Here is a 15,619-nt window from a genome sequence, read left to right on the forward strand (position 1 = left end):
CATCTCATCCTTATGCCTTCTTGTACATACAAGAGTCTACACACAACAGTCTAGCCTGCTTCCCACATAACAGCACCCTGATGAGATGACCACCGTTAGTGCCTACTACCCCAGGGAGAGCACCCCTCTACTACAGATGCAGTCCTCCTCACTAGGTTTCTTGGGTAAGATCATTCTGAAATAGAATAATTCATTTTTAGCAAGAAAAAACAGACTTCTGCGGTACGCGAGCCTCTCACTGCTGTGGCCTCTCCCATCGCGGAGCACAGGCTCCGGACGCGCAGGCTCAGCGGCCATGGCCCACGGGCCCAACTGCCCCACGGCATGTGGGATCCTCCCGGACCGGGGCACGAACCCGCGTCCCCTGCATCGGCAGGCGGACTCTCAACCACTGCGCCACCAGGGAAGTCCCAGACTTCTTTTTAAAAGAACTATACAGCTACTCAGCTGACACAAAATAATAATGTCTACAATTACAAATGGTAATAATCTTAATACCCTATTCTTAGTTGGCTGTCTTATGAAAAGAAAGTAACTAATGCTTGTGTATTTTTGGTAAAAGTAGTTATAGATAATACATTTCTGATTTTCTGCTTTAACAATGTGTTATTTATTCCAGTAAGCCTGCAACCAAAAAAAGTATATTGATCCCAATTCAACACTTCAAAGAGTCAAAATTTATAATTCAGTTAATAAAAATAATGCCTCAGTAAAGATGATACCTTCACGTTCTTTAAAAATTCCAGCTCATACTTACTTCAAAGAACCATAACATTGACTCAAATGACCATAATCAGTTCATTCTCTACTTTAATACAGTAGCATGATCATTCCCTGGCATCTATTTAAAAGTTTAGTACAAAAGATTGGAGCACAGGTCAGGTGTAAAATAATAAACTTTTACATCAACTCTTAAAACGTCAAGAAACTGCAAAGCAAACGAATAGATGCTAATACTTCAGACAAAAGGGAGTCATTAGTGTCAACTGTCTAGGTCTTTAAGTTTTGATGTACCTCTGGTCTCACAGAATTTAAAAAAATCAATTAGTATCAGAAACAAAAACATTTACATAAGATTCTCTAGCCTCCATGACTCTAAACAGAGGGGACTGGAATCTGCTTGGCTGAAGTGCTATCATACTCTTGCATTAAATCATTAGTGGTGTGATAATGCATGGCAATATATGAACTGGCAAATCCAAAAGAATTTACTGGCTGTAAGTTATGTGGGATGCTCTCTTCCTGGGACGGGCTGCTGTTATAGATACTGTAGTACGGCTCAATCCGAGTGTTGATGGGGGTTGAGCTGCTCTGACCATAGTGTTGATGTCCAGCAGACATCTTGGGACTGACCACACTTTCCTTCGAATGACTTGGGCCACAGGCCTGGTCCACAAATTTCTTCTGGGGCTTTGGAGACAACATGTAGGCAGAGTTTGTTTCATGATGGGAGGATTTGTTTCTGTTGACTTCGAGGTTTCCCTTTCCCATGGCTCGAAGTCGAGTCTTCTGTTTGCAGCAGAAAAAACCCAGGCCTATGTACTGCAGACACCACAGTACTTTCCTTCTCAGCCCTGCACTGTTCCGAGAATATATAAAAGGGTTTAATCCTGACTTGAAAAATACAAGCGTAAAACCAAACAGTTCAAACTGGTAAAGGATGAAGCTCCCATTGCTGGACAGAACCACCTGCACCAAGGAGATTCCCAGTGGAAGGCAGCACACCAGGACCGACAGCACAATGATCACACAGGTGACCACCGCCTTGGAATCCTTAGCCGTGGAGAGATTGACAGCCGACACCAGCTGGAGCCGGCTGGCCGCAGGGGTTGCCAGCTGGTTGGGACTCTTGGTGTATCCGTGGGTCTGAACGTGCTGCAGTTTATTGTAATTCTGGTTCCTGTAAAGAGCTGGCATGGTACACTGGATAGGATCTCCACCTCCCTTCACAGGGGCCCCCATGAAAGGCTGTGGTCTGGAAGCATCAACTGTGATCACAGGGGGGCACTTTCTGACTTGAGCATTTTTCCGCAAGGTCTGAGCAATCATGATGTAAGACACAGAGACCACAGCAACACAAAAGGTGAAATCGACCACATAGAGAGACAGGATGGCTTTCCCTTCTCGGGCAATCAGACTGGACATGGGAAGGCAGAGGTGGGACTTGCTGGTTTTCAGGGTGGCCAAGGTGGCGAGTGTGAAACTGGTGGCCCAGAGGAGCAGAGTGAGGAGCAAAGTGCAGAGAAAGGAGGCCGTGCGGTTTGGCTGCTTCCCCAACACCATGCGGAGCCGGTGCAGGGCAATCACCGCCACTGTCTTGAGGGACATGATGATGAAGCCGGAGCTGGTGAGGTGGAAGGTGAAGCAGAAAGCATCTGGTATGCCGCTGGCTGAACTGAAGAACAACACGAAGGTGAACATGGGGGCCGTCACGCCACAAATGAAAAGGTCACAGAAGGACAGGTTCAGGACCATGAAATCAAAGTTGGTTCTGAATTTCCTGAAGGCCGGATCAAAGAAGGACAAGAAGACAATGAAGTTGCCGTAAGAGCCCAGGCAGAAGATGATTGCGAGCAGAAAGGTACAGCTCACCAAGGTGGCCGTGTGGATGAGGTCCTGGAGGTCTTCCTGGACAGCAGTGCTGTTTTCTCCCTGGGAGTGAGGCACATGTAGCAGGGTAGTGTTGGGAGCATCCTGAGGGAGGTCTGTTGAGTTCATCTTCAGAGAGAGATGACTTCCTTCTGTGTGAAGGGAGTCAGGGCCTCAACTCACAGATGAGCGATATTTGACAAAAGAGGCCCAAGGCAGAAAAGCCTGTGCACAAAAATGCATACCCAGAAACAGAAAGGAATTAATGGAGAAAGAAGAGTGACCTCATGATCTTTTACAAAAGCACTAGACTTTTTCAGCTCTGACCCAGTGCCTAGAAAGCATTTCTCCTTGCAAAGCCCCACACAGGAAAGACACAAAGACCTCAAAATACATTCATCCAGCTGATTTCAGGTTTTATGACACAGTGGTTTTCAAACTAGGTTAAGCATCATCTGGAGAGTGGGTTAAACAAAAAACAGATTCCTGGGCCTCACCCCTTGAGATTGTGATTGAAGGATGGGTGTGCAGATGTTACCTTCGGAAACTCTGCAGTGCCAGACACTGTGAAGACACGAGAACATGATCTCTCCACGAAAGAGATCACAATATAGTTGGAGGAGATCAACCTATGAAATTGCAGCCAAATGTGGCAAATCAGCTGATGGCAGCACACTGTGGGAGGAAAAGAAGGGGGACATAATCCAGCCCGGGGTGAAGGCTGACAGAGGGTAAAGCAGCTCTCGATAAGGAGGAGCTAGTTGGGTGGAAGGCGAGGGGCAGGGAGTGGGGTCAGACAGGTGGCAGAAGGCGAGTAGGTCTTTGCAGCAGAAGGACTGAGGCAAGAAACAGCACGTGCTGTGCTTGATGCATAAGCAAGAGGCTACTTTTGAAGTGTATACTGTGGCCTTTTACGTAACTCCCACACATCACTAACAAATCCGACTCCTCTTCCTAGGAAGAATCCTTTATTTTCCGTTATTTATATTTTCTTCTCCCTATTTGTGATTTTTTGGCCAACTCCGCACTCTCCTTTGGAAAAGAACTTTGTGTAGGACTATATTTGAGAGGGAAAAAATGGAAGTAATGAAGGGTGTCAGAATTATATCTGAGATTTACAAGGGGCGAAGCACCACTTTGCAAACTCTATATAAATGTGAGTTGTCATTATCCCAGCAGGAATATCTTCGTGGAGAAGCAGGAGGCATGCACCCATTCATGCATGCATTCACCCAGTTTATATCTACCGTGTGCATACTCTCCTCCAGCTTTACGCTAGGTACCGTGGGTACAAAGATGAATAAGACACAGCCTCTACTTTTAAAGAACAACTTCTTTTTCTTCTTGGTCCTTTACTTTCTTAACATTTTTTTCCATTTTGCAATGAGATTTAAAATACACTCACATAATGTTCTGTTGTCCCAAATCCCAAAGCCCTGTGTGGCCTGGTGCCCATCCCGCTCCCAAAGATGCTTCCAGTGGTACAGCTTAAGTTGTTCCTTGGAGACTGGTGCAATGCTCTTGGCAACCAAAAATAACTTGCTTTAATCCAGTATTTTAGGAATAACCAGTGGTATTGGGGAGGTCCATGGGTGATGTTCAGAATATTTAACCACCAGCTCAAGCTGAGTCCCAGAGGCCTCCAGCTGTCCTAGGATTAACCCTTTAGTTGCTGAATCATGGGGTACAGAGGAAGGGGCCTGGTTAGTGAGGTATTACTGGGGCCTCCAAGCAGGAGCTATGGACCACCCAATACAGAAGTCACCCAGCATTCAATAATAGGTACAGCTGTGCCAGTGAGTATCAGACAAATTTCATTCCTGGGGAGATCCATAAAACTAACTGGTGTCCTTCATGAAGGAAGAAGATAACCTCTTCTACATTCTCAATGGTCAAAAGTACAGATCATAACAATATAATGAATTTTTCCACTGAGAAGTAGGACCAACTTTTCTGTACTTTCCTGATATAAAAGAGATAGAAAAAATAATCCTGACCTTTTGTTTCTTGATGATTAGAATTAAAAAATAATAATAATGGATAGCTTATTATTTTCACTTAAAAGAGTATGTGCCTGTTTCTGAACCCTTTTTGATACCTGTGTAGTGAAAAAAAAAACCTTTTACTGTTAATTTTTTAATTGTTAATTGGAGGATTGGGGTTAACTGATGAAAAAAGAAGTAGAAGAGAAAATCCAATTTGTGGAAGCAAGAAGAGCAGAAAGGTGATACTACTGATTATAGCAAATTCCCCTGACCCCGAAGAGAGAAGCAGAAATTTGGCTTGGGGAAATTAGAATGATGAAGAGTCTGGAATTAGGATGCTAAGAAAAATATCGAGTAAGTGGGTAATAAAAAAGAAGCGGATGATGGAAGTTATGAAGACCCCAGGCTGGAAGAAATTTGGAAAGGGGAAAATGGAATGATGAGGCACCAACATTAGTCAAAGATAAGAGGCAGAAGGAAAAAAAAAGGATTTGGAGGAGTTGAGGGGCAACTTTCACTTTCTATCCAATTATAATTGCTTCAATAAACTTAAATTTTTTCAATACATTAAAAAATAAAGTAGACTTCTGGGTCAGGAATATAATGATCAGTCCTATCATTAGTATGTTCACTTTACTAAGTGCTTGTGATGTGCCAGGCACTGCTCTCAGTGCTCCACACTATTAATATATTGAATCGTCAAAACAACCCTGAGATAGTATAACTTACCTCTATTTTACAGATGAGGAAACTGAGTCAGAGAAAGAGAGCACCTATCTTAAAGGGGTACAGTATGGATTTGAACCTAAGCAGTTGCTCTCTAAAGGCAGCACTCCACCACCAAGCTAAACAGAATAGCAAAGCAATCAAGGCAGGGAGTCCCAGTCAGAAGACAGTTACAGCAGCTATAATTTACTAGGTGGTTATTATATGCCAGGCACTTCTACTGGAAGCTTTACATAGGTTATCAAACTTTATTTCATTCTCATTATAATCCTGCGAAGTAGGTATTGCAATCCCTTCCCAACTCAAAGTTCCTGGAGCCCAAAATTTGAATACAGACACACACACACATACTTCCATGTACCTTTTTGGCAAGGTTGAAAAATTATGGTTCTGGTATAAAGTAACTATAAATCATTCTGATTTGGGATAATTAGAAAAAAAAGGAAGGAATCAGAGGCTGGAAAGAGAAAAGGGAGAAAAAGCAGAAGACAGAACAGAAGTAAAGGTTTGGGCAGAGAAACTTTAGAAGCAGTAAGGAAATGGAGAGAAAGTAAACCCAGGTCTTAGGACTAACTTCTGAGACTTTAAGAAAGAGGAGGCTGAGATGACAATTTGGGGAAAAGCTATGATAGAAGAACTATAAAACTCACTTATTTGGGGGAGAGAGGCGGTAAATGAATACCTATCTGCTACTTACTCCTAAATATTAAATAAAGGTTACCAACATTCTTTTCAATGCAAGCATACAAGTTACTCTTTATCTCTGGGACCATAAACAAGTTCTGGAAGAAGATGTAATTAAAGTAATAAAATCAGAGAAATTTTAAGTTGGAACACCAGTCTTAAGAAGAAAACATATTAAGCACAGTAAGAAGGAATGAATTCATATCATATGCATCTTATTACAACTAAGAAAGAGAGAGCCTAAAGTAAGCAAGAAATAATAAGTGAAAATTGTCCAGCAATTTCTCATTAGGATGTGTGTGAAGAGCCTCTTGATAATCTAGTGTGCTGTCTTAATATTTTAGTACATATTAAAACATTTTATATGAGCTTTTACAAGTCAACTCATGACCTGGATTCTTCCAACTCTTGTTTTCTCATTATATCCTCAGTTCCTCGAGGGCAGGCATTCTCAGTCTAACCAACCCTCACAAGAAAACAAGGTTCTGTACTATTATTATTATTATTCCCACTGTATTTGTATTGATCAGGAAAACATCAGGGAAGTTAGATGACTTGTCCAAGGTCACTAAGATTCAAGCCAGATTTATCTGATTTCAGAGGTCATGCTCTTTCTCCCCAGTGGAACTACCTTTCGAAGCCCAGAGCAGCTGATAGGGTCGGGTCTGTCAGTGGATGAGGGAGAGGGGAGGCTGTGGAGCACCTCCAGTGTGAGGATGTTGTGGGAGACTTCTGGGAGGGCACAGCGACCCAGACCAGGGACTTGAGATGGGTAGGGGCTCCCCTGGCTGGGGAAGGTTATGGTAAGGAGGGCCTAGGTCGGTCCAGGGAAGCTTGTAAAAGATGCAGCAGAGGGTTGGTGAGGTGGGGAGGGCTCAGGCAGGGCATGGGCGACGGGGGAGGGGTTCCACGGGTCCCGCGGAGCCGGGGAACCGACAGGGCAGGCGCGAGATGGTTTCCCCGCAGGCCGCGCCAGGAGCGCCGGTGCACGGCGGCCGGGCCTGGACCTGTGCGGCCGCCTCCTCGCTCACCCGGCGGCTTCTCAGGGCCCGGTCCCCGCGGGGTCGTCCTCCTCCAGGGGCCCGTGGTCTCTCACCTGCCCGGTGGCCGCAGCGCCGCCCCTCCTCCTCCATATCGCAGCTCGGACCCCAGCTCCGCCCGCCGCCCGGGAGGATGCAGGGCTAGAGACATCATCGCCATCGCCGCCGCCTCCGCGCATCCCGGGAGCCGCGGCAAGCCGGGGCGCGGAGGCGCAGTCACGGAGACGCCGAGGGCGCCGCCCCCCACCCCCACGCCGGACACTCCGGCTCGGCGCCCCGCCTGCCCCCGCGCCCTCGACGACTCGCGGGCCTCCCGTTGCCCCGGGGCCCGACCGCTCCCGCCGCCCCGACCTCCGTCCTCCGCGCCGCGCGAGGTCTCAGGCGCGTCGTTTTGCCGCTCGGGCAGTGGCGGCTCCCCGAGGCTGTTACGAGCTGACATACCGAGGAAGAGGGGGAGCGGACTAGGTGGAGAGGAGGGCAAAGGTGGGGACACCGACGGACACAGCGCGACCCATGGGGACCTTGACCCTTAGAGGGTGGAGACCGTGGACAGCGAGGCGTGGCCAGGCTTCACGTCGGTCTTGGCGGGATCTGGGGGCTTCCCAGGCTTCTGGTCGGCCCGCCACCCACCTCTCCCCATTCCTGGCGCTTCCTAGTCCGCCTTCCTAGCTCCACTCTACGCTGTAGCTAATACTTCTTCTCCTAGATTAAACTGGCGTTGTCGTCCAGTTTGGTACTTTGAGACACAGAATCTGTAAATCAAGTCATTGCAACAGACTTTAAATCAAACCAACTATAACGTAATTTTTTCTCCTCTCAGCTCTCTGAAAGTATTAATGAATTTATTGAGGGAACTCAGCAAAGGGCATAACTACTAGGAAACAAATGAAAAGAGCAAAAAAACTACCCATGCAAATGAAATAACCAAGCCAAGAAATCAGCGACGTTACTCAATGCTGTGTTCAATGTAAATCAACTTGAAAAGCAATGGTGCAATGTATGCAGCTAATTTTAGCAAGCAAGGACACAAAACAAAAAATTTACCAGCCTCTCATTCTAAAGTGCACAGTATGTCCAAAATAATGAACTCATAAAAGTGGGTTTTAGTCTCAAGAGTTAACAAGTAGCATTCCCAAGTATGTTTGTTACTCTGGGGACAAAAGAAAGCCAGTTAAACTCTTTACTACTTCAGTGTCCCAACCTGGGTAACTAGGATCTTACTACTTTTCTGACCTTCTCAGAGGGTACCACTTGGAAACACAGAGTGCTATTTGAGTGTTCTTTCCTTCACCGAGTGCCAGAAAACCAGAAAGTTCCATTTAAGTGAAGTACTTAGGACACTGCTATTGAAACACCTATTTTGGCCGATAGTTCATCTTCTAAAACAGAACAGTTCAGCACCAACAAGTACCAAATAATTGGATTTACGCATATATTTTTCCCAGCCACCCCCACCACTCTGCTTTCATCAAGGGAAAATCAAGAGGGCTGGATAATTTATGAGGTAGATACCCAGTCCAGGTGTTGACTATGCTATCAGAATTCAGAAATAACTTCAAAAAAAAAAATTTCACAAGTTGTAAAGGATTCTAGAGAGCTAGAAAAGGAAATCTGGAACCATCCAAGTTCCAGAACTAGTAAGCACGATCAACAAGATGAAAGCTACTATGATCATGTCTACAAAACGTACCAGCAGTGTGTCAAATTGGAAAGAACACTGGTTTAGTAGTCACAAAATGGAAATCTACAAATAAACAAGCAGGGCTGACTCGAAGTATGTTAAGATATGATTAGGCTGTCAATTGGCAGGGAAACCAACATTCTAATACACACTATCATTGACAATGCAAATTGACACATGCACTTTGAGGAAAGAACATGAGAGCCATTAAAATGCTTAGATTCACGACCTAAAAATCTCACTCCTCGGAATTTATCCTAAGGAAATACCTGAATAAAAGAAACAAGTTTTAAGTATGAAGGGATGAAAATGTTCACTGCAGTGTGAGCTATAGTAGAGAAAACTGAAAACCTTGATGTTCAACAATGAGGGAATACCCAAAACAGTGACAGTAACAAGGCAAATGGCCCTTGGCCGCAAAAATAACTACAAAGTCTGTAGAAAGTTTTTTTCCAGTAAGACAAAATTCCTCACTGGTTTTCTCTGGCCCCATTACTAATCATTAACATTAAGAAAATAGGTAGGTAAAATTTCCTCCCAAATTTTGAAACACAATTTGCAAATTCTTTTTTAAAGGATTCATTCAGAAACTAAAGATTATTTATTGGCTCATACAACATTAAAGATACAGGCTTTCTCCTCCCCTTACTTCCTATCACTCCCCCACCACCACCCATCCCCACCTGAAACCTGCCTTAGCTCAGTCTTCCAGGCCCAATCAGCAGTGACTTCTAAACACTGGTCTGCCTACACACACCACCCCCCAAACCCATAACACTTGCGGTCCCTTAACACTGTTCCTGCTAGCGTTCTCCATTCTTTTGAATGCAAAATCCATTTAAGAATTTAGACAATAGTGGCCATTCATCCCTTTTCTCTCCCTCCTCCTTTTCATTCTTGAGGCCCCCGATAGAAAATTTAGGAATTAAATAATTCACAATATAACCAGTTAGGGTATCAAAGTAATAAGCAACTTCTAAGCCTGGTATCAGAATCACATTGGGCATGTGATTAAGGTGCCCCGCTTTTAGGCCTAGAGTGGGCCTTAGGAGTCGTCACCAGTGGTTCTCAATCCTGGCTGCACAACTGAAGCATTTACGGAGCTTTTAAAAGACTTTTAAAGCTTTTAAAAGACGTTGATGCCTGAGTCCCAACCACAGAAATTCTGACTGAGGAAAACAGTGGGTGCCCAGTATCTTATATTTTTTAAATTCCCCACTTTAGGAACCTTGCCTATGGCAGTGTATGTTCATACAGCTTGGCTATGAAAAATTGAAGTGGTCAATACAACATAAAACCTCACTGCTCAAACTGTGGTTTCAGGACCAGGCATCAATATCATGAGCCGGGGGCATGAATTAAAATTCACATTCTAGGCCCATCAATTTGAGAATCAATCATTTAGACCAGTGTTGTCCAACAGAACTTTCTGTGATGATGAAAACATTCACCTGCCTATTTAACAGGGTAACCACTAGCCAAAAGTAGCTAATGAGAACTTGAAATGTGGCTATTGAGACTGAGGAATTTTTTATTTAATTTAAATGTAAATAGTCACACATGGCTATGACCTATTGTGCTGGACAGGTCTGATCTAGATAATTCACTCTGGTCGGAGGGCATGAATTTACGGATCCAGATCTATGAATGCAAAAGGAATCCATGAGGGTCACTGGCTACAGAACTGTCTTCTCCTTGTAATGAAGACAAAAGCCAGGTGTTAAAAACAATCCATTTATTGGGTTTTAAACTAGTTACACAATTAGAATAATCAGTTTGGCACTACACTATACAGGGATTACGCCTGTGTATGCTGACACTTAAATACTGTACCAGGACCTCTGCTGTGCTTAGGTCTGTATCGAGTCATTCAGCAAGTAGATACTAAAAAATATACCGTAGTGTTCCTTTAAGGAAGACTGTACATGGCGGGCTGCAAGATGACATTCACCAACTTGTGAATTACTTGAACCTAGAAGATACCTTGAGTTCTATAAACTGGTCATAGGCAAACATGTGGTGTTCGCATTTAGAGATGCGCACAAAAAGTTACATAAAAGTTCAGACATTCTAACGATAAATAAACTCAAAAAACCCACACCTCAGCTTTTGTAACATGAAAAGATAAAGAAAATAATTTTAAAACACAAAAAAAATGGCATTCAATTGGTACAAAAGCCAAAAAAATCACTATAATAAAGAGCTATATGTGTATCTTTACAAATTAATTACACAATGGTGTTGTGTAAGAGGTTGCATCTGTACAAAGTCTTGCCAATGCTATCTCTACAGTTTATACAGTCTTTTACATCTATGTAACACTTATTAAACAAGTCAAATAAATATTAAGACTTATTAGTCTCAACGATTCTGCAGGCAAAAAAAAAAGAAAAAAAAGGAAAAGGAAAAAAATTAAAAAGAGAAAAAAAATTACAGAATTTCCACAAACACAGCAGACTTCCATTAGTCAAGTGTAACAGTTTTCAAAGAGGGTCAAACAATATTTGCAAAGAATACAGGTAAAAATCAACCAGTCAGGGTTTTTATTGTTGTTGCTGTTTATTTGCAAAATCACACATTGTATACATATATATCAATCAAAAATTTATTCACCAAACCCCTAGTTTTTCAGCAACTGCTCTTCTATTCAGCACCAAAAACTCCAGTCTGTGGGAAACACGTGGACACAGACTTCACTTCTGTGTCTTGGTCGAGCAATCCATCAAGTCCTTGGCTGGGTTCAAGACTTGCCCTCTTTTCCTTCCCTCTTCATGGCTCTCCAGACCCAAGCCTCTCAAGGCTTCAGATTTATGGCCCACAGGCCTACTACCATCTAAACCCACGGCCATTTGGAAAGAATTCAAAATAATTTGAGATGAATGAAATGACAGGATCTGTTATTACAGATGGGCCTTCTCCATTCCAAGTAAACTGTTACGTAATGAGTTCCTAGACTCTGTCTGGTCTTGGATGCCATGATCATACTGGGTAATTATCTCTAGTCTGAGACATTATGGCTTTGTCTGATGCCTCAAAGAAAAAGTGATTAATATTCCGGAAATACTTCTGGACAAGTTAGGAAATCAAATGGCAGCTGAGAACCTGTGGAACGCAGACTAATGAGACCAAACACAGAAACCACCAAAATGATGAGAGCTCAACAGAGGCAGGGTTTTAAAACCTGCAGAAAGCCACCACAGATGGTACCTGAGGATCTGGAATTTTTGATGAAAAGAGCTCGAAGTGAGGACTACTCATCTGTATCAAGGAGGAAAAAAATTTCAGTTAGACAACAGGACATCCAACTCTAAGAGCCCAGTAAATGAAATCTTCATTCATCCTATCTCAGTAGAAAGGTTTCTGGGTCCTCCCTCTTTAATACAGAATGGATGATAAATACTTAAGAATCCAGATGAAATGTTTTCACAACTGTAGAACCTAGAATCCCTACGACAACCCAAAATGGCCAGGCCCCACTCAGAAGGCAATTAAGAGTAAAATTTCTTTTCTTTTATCTAACCATAAGCCCACTCATGTATATAGGCCCAAAAGCAGTCACATCAATTCTCTGCTTAATACCTAAAGCAGAGAAGAAAGGATAAAATGCTCTGGGAACTTAACTTCCACTGGCCATAGTAAAAGTCATGAAAGAAAAAACTTAGGAATACCTGCTTCTCAGTTATCAAACCAATGACATTTGAGGATGTCAGACTTCTTTAAACTTTGCTGCCTCACCTTTCTATGCATAATAGCAGGGTGACACGAGGAGATCGGTGAGAACAAGCAGCTGGTCATCAGTGAATTGCTGTTTGTGTTCTTGCCAGTTGTCATGGTGCGTCCTTCGGAAATTGGATAAGGTCTTTTTTACAGTCATCTGTAGAGTAGGCAACCCACATACATTTTATTTTAACCTCGCCAGGGTTATATTTAGGATACCTTTAGCTAAATAACAATCCTTCTAGACTTCAGATCTTACACTTCACCAAGAGCTACAAAACCAATAAACCAATCTTACGTCAAAGAGCCACCAAGCTTACTTCTTTAGAATTAGTACTAGCTGCAATTCAGGACAAGCGACCAGAACTCGTACCACATTATTAAACCAGTTTCAATATATACTTACATCTATTTATCAAAGTGAAAAGAACAAGGTCATTGGTCTTCTAAGTTGTTTAATGTAGGAACACGGGTGTTCACTAAATAATACCATCACATTTTCCTGTTTAATATGAGCTCCCAGTTATATACTTCCTAGATATAAAATGCTAGTGAAATAGAAGCATAAAATTTATTCTGACAACACTGACAACATCTTACTTCCACTGGACTTGGAGGGACAGAAGCTATGGTAATTTCCTTGTTACCAAAATATCTCAAATATACAGGCAGCAGGGTCTCTGCAAGATTTTAATAACTATTGATGAGTAACTTGGATCTGGCAGAGGTAGGAGTAGTAGCTTTATCAAAGCAGAAGATCCAGAGTATAGAGATTAGTATAAATGGTTTCTTACAAAATATCACTGATAATATATGTGCAAAGAAACTAACAAGGGAGAATTTTACCTCAATAGGCTGAGGATCATTCAGGTGTGCACTGAGATTCATAAGGAGCTGGGGCATCCAGGTGGGAACATCGTAAGGACTAGAAAGAACACATGCACCAAGTCCCAGCACCCCGGCATGGCGTTTGACCAACTCTGCAAAGAAAACAGTAATATATGTGCAAATATTTACAGGACTCTATTGCACTTGCTACAGTGAAATAAATTAGTTTTCGATCATACTAGTTGTTTCCAATGTTTGAATTTCTGCATTTAAAAATGACTCTGTATGCACACATATCAAAAACATGATTTTAAGGCTAAACTAAAAACATCCTATAGCCATCCCTCAATGACAGCATAATTATATTTAGGTCCAGAAATGTGTCATGTATTTGGTAAAACTAACATAGTAATGGCTTTTTCTGAGCAATTCATATCACACGTGAAAGTGCAATCCCTGATCCTAAAAAAATCGCCAGTCAAAATTAGATCCCACTTTTCTGGATGTGACCACCTCCTACAGACTGCATCAATTCATTAGGTAAGCACACCGTGAATGTGGAATGTCTGTATTCCGCAAAACAGAACTGCTATGTGTCTGTATTCTACAGGGCCTCTATTCTTCCTTTTTAGTGACAGAAGTTACATTAAAGTGCTTTCAAATTCTCATTGTTTTTTAATAAAGATGTGTGCATGTATGTGTTTGTAAGTCTATTATATGTGTATACATGAAACGCCGTGGATAGGGAGTTGAAATTAAGAAAAAAGGGAATTTGGAGTAGTTATAAACAATGCCATTTGGTTATAACAAAAACCTAAAACTACTTTGGTACTTCATTATTGAAAACACAGTTTTCAAGCAAAAAAACTAGAATATATACTGGTATTTTATTGGAAATTGCTATTAGGTAATAGCAAAAATCAAAACCCTGGTAGACACAGAGAACAGACTTGTGGTTGCGGGGCGGAGGGGTAGGCGGGAAGGACTGGGAGTGTGGGGTCAGCAGAGGCAAACTATTAAATACAAGATGGATAAACAGCAAGGTCCTACCGTAGAGCACAGGGAACTATACTCTGTACCCTGTGACAAACCAGAATGGGAAAGAACATGAAAAAGAATGTATACATGTATAACAGTCACTATGCCGTACAGAAATTAACACAACACTGTAAATCAACTATACTTCAATGAAATTAAAAACAAAATTAAAACCTTGCTATAATCAGTACTTAAGAGCTTCATATTCCAAGCATTTTCTGCAAATTCACTCAGCTTCCCACTTACTAATAGTCTATGTTTTCCATTCTTGTGACTATTTGTAGATAACAGTGGCAAGATCGGATGCTTCTTTGCAATCACATTTAAATTTCTCTTTAAACATGACACAGTCATCAGATCTCATTCTCTTGTTTACCTTCATGCTCAATTAGAGTGGAAGCTCCTGTAGAATAATGAGTGCTCTCACCCTCTATCAAACGCCTAGGGAAGTAATGATTTTCCTCTCTCCAAATGAAAGCAAGGCTTGTTTTGTTTACTTATTTTTTTTCTCTTAGTACATTTACACATAAGTTATAAATTCTAAAAACAAGTATTTTAGATCCTCCAAAATAATTCTGGATACCTCTCTTTATAAAGAGATTTCAGGTGGGTGGGTACAGGCTTGATTTACTACAATAGTTGTATGCAGCCATGTACACATTCCTTTGTACCTCTCTCAATTTCAGCTTTTACACCCCAGGTCTTGCCTTCTACATGCAAAGCTTCTCAAAAGCAGGGTCAGCTATTCCCGGTACCTAGCATAGACCTAGGCACATACAAGCATTCGATAAATATTTGTTGAGTTAAGCCTGGTTAATTCCCAAAAGGTGTTTTCCATCAGTCTTGTTACCTGCAGAAGGAATCGTATTCGGATCTCCTACAAAACCAGGGTCTCGTTTCCTTTTCTTCGGTAGTTTTGTTTTGCAAAGTTGCTCAAAATGAATCTGCATAGGACTGTCCATGGTAAGGAAGTTACACTGTAACAGACCACTTAAGGTGGTAGCAGCCATTTCTCGAACCTATATAAGACAATCACTTCCATTAGAGCCAAGATCCTAAGCCTGGGGAGGTGAAGAGAGTGGTAAGGGAACTGGGGTGGGGATTTTCCCTGATATTTGTATACAAATTGTGTAAATACTCTTTTGCAGTTTCTTAATAGAGATTTCATCAGATTCTCAAAGGGTCTGTGGCCTCAAGATGGATGAGTCACTACACCAGGTTCACAGAAAGTTTAATGGTTAACCATGCTATACAAAATTAAATTTCTCCATACATTAATTATTTTCTCACTGACTGATAGTTCTTATCTGGGGTGTAACTGTAAAAGCAGT

At 42.2% G+C, this 15,619-nt stretch overlaps 2 protein-coding genes across 2 annotated transcripts in view; both read right to left on the minus strand.

Annotated features, from left to right (window-relative positions):
• Nucleotides 1-1,095: 1,095 nt before the first annotated feature.
• Nucleotides 1,096-7,184, minus strand: GPR75 (G protein-coupled receptor 75; the record flags this gene model as incomplete). Its single annotated transcript, XM_082672498.1, has 2 exons — nucleotides 7,081-7,184; nucleotides 1,096-2,741 (listed from the first exon to the last, which is right to left on the minus strand). Exons 1-2 carry the CDS (start codon nucleotides 7,115-7,117, stop codon nucleotides 1,096-1,098), a joined length of 1,683 nt encoding a protein of 560 aa, XP_082528624.1. The 5' UTR covers nucleotides 7,118-7,184.
• A 3,267-nt stretch (nucleotides 7,185-10,451) lies between these two features.
• The window catches only part of PSME4 (proteasome activator subunit 4), a 98,591-nt gene continuing 93,423 nt past the window's right edge, over nucleotides 10,452-15,619 (minus strand). Inside the window, exons 44-47 of the mRNA XM_082671731.1 lie at nucleotides 15,139-15,307; nucleotides 13,269-13,402; nucleotides 12,441-12,579; nucleotides 10,452-11,963 (exon numbers count right to left, since the gene is read on the minus strand). Of these exons, the coding sequence (XP_082527857.1) occupies nucleotides 12,445-12,579; nucleotides 13,269-13,402; nucleotides 15,139-15,307 (438 nt within the window). The 3' untranslated portion in view covers nucleotides 10,452-11,963; nucleotides 12,441-12,444. The remainder of the gene's footprint in view (nucleotides 11,964-12,440; nucleotides 12,580-13,268; nucleotides 13,403-15,138; nucleotides 15,308-15,619) is intronic.

Source organism: Grampus griseus (assembly GCF_964374135.1).
Source record: "Grampus griseus genome assembly, chromosome: 15".
NCBI lineage: Eukaryota > Metazoa > Chordata > Mammalia > Artiodactyla > Delphinidae > Grampus > Grampus griseus.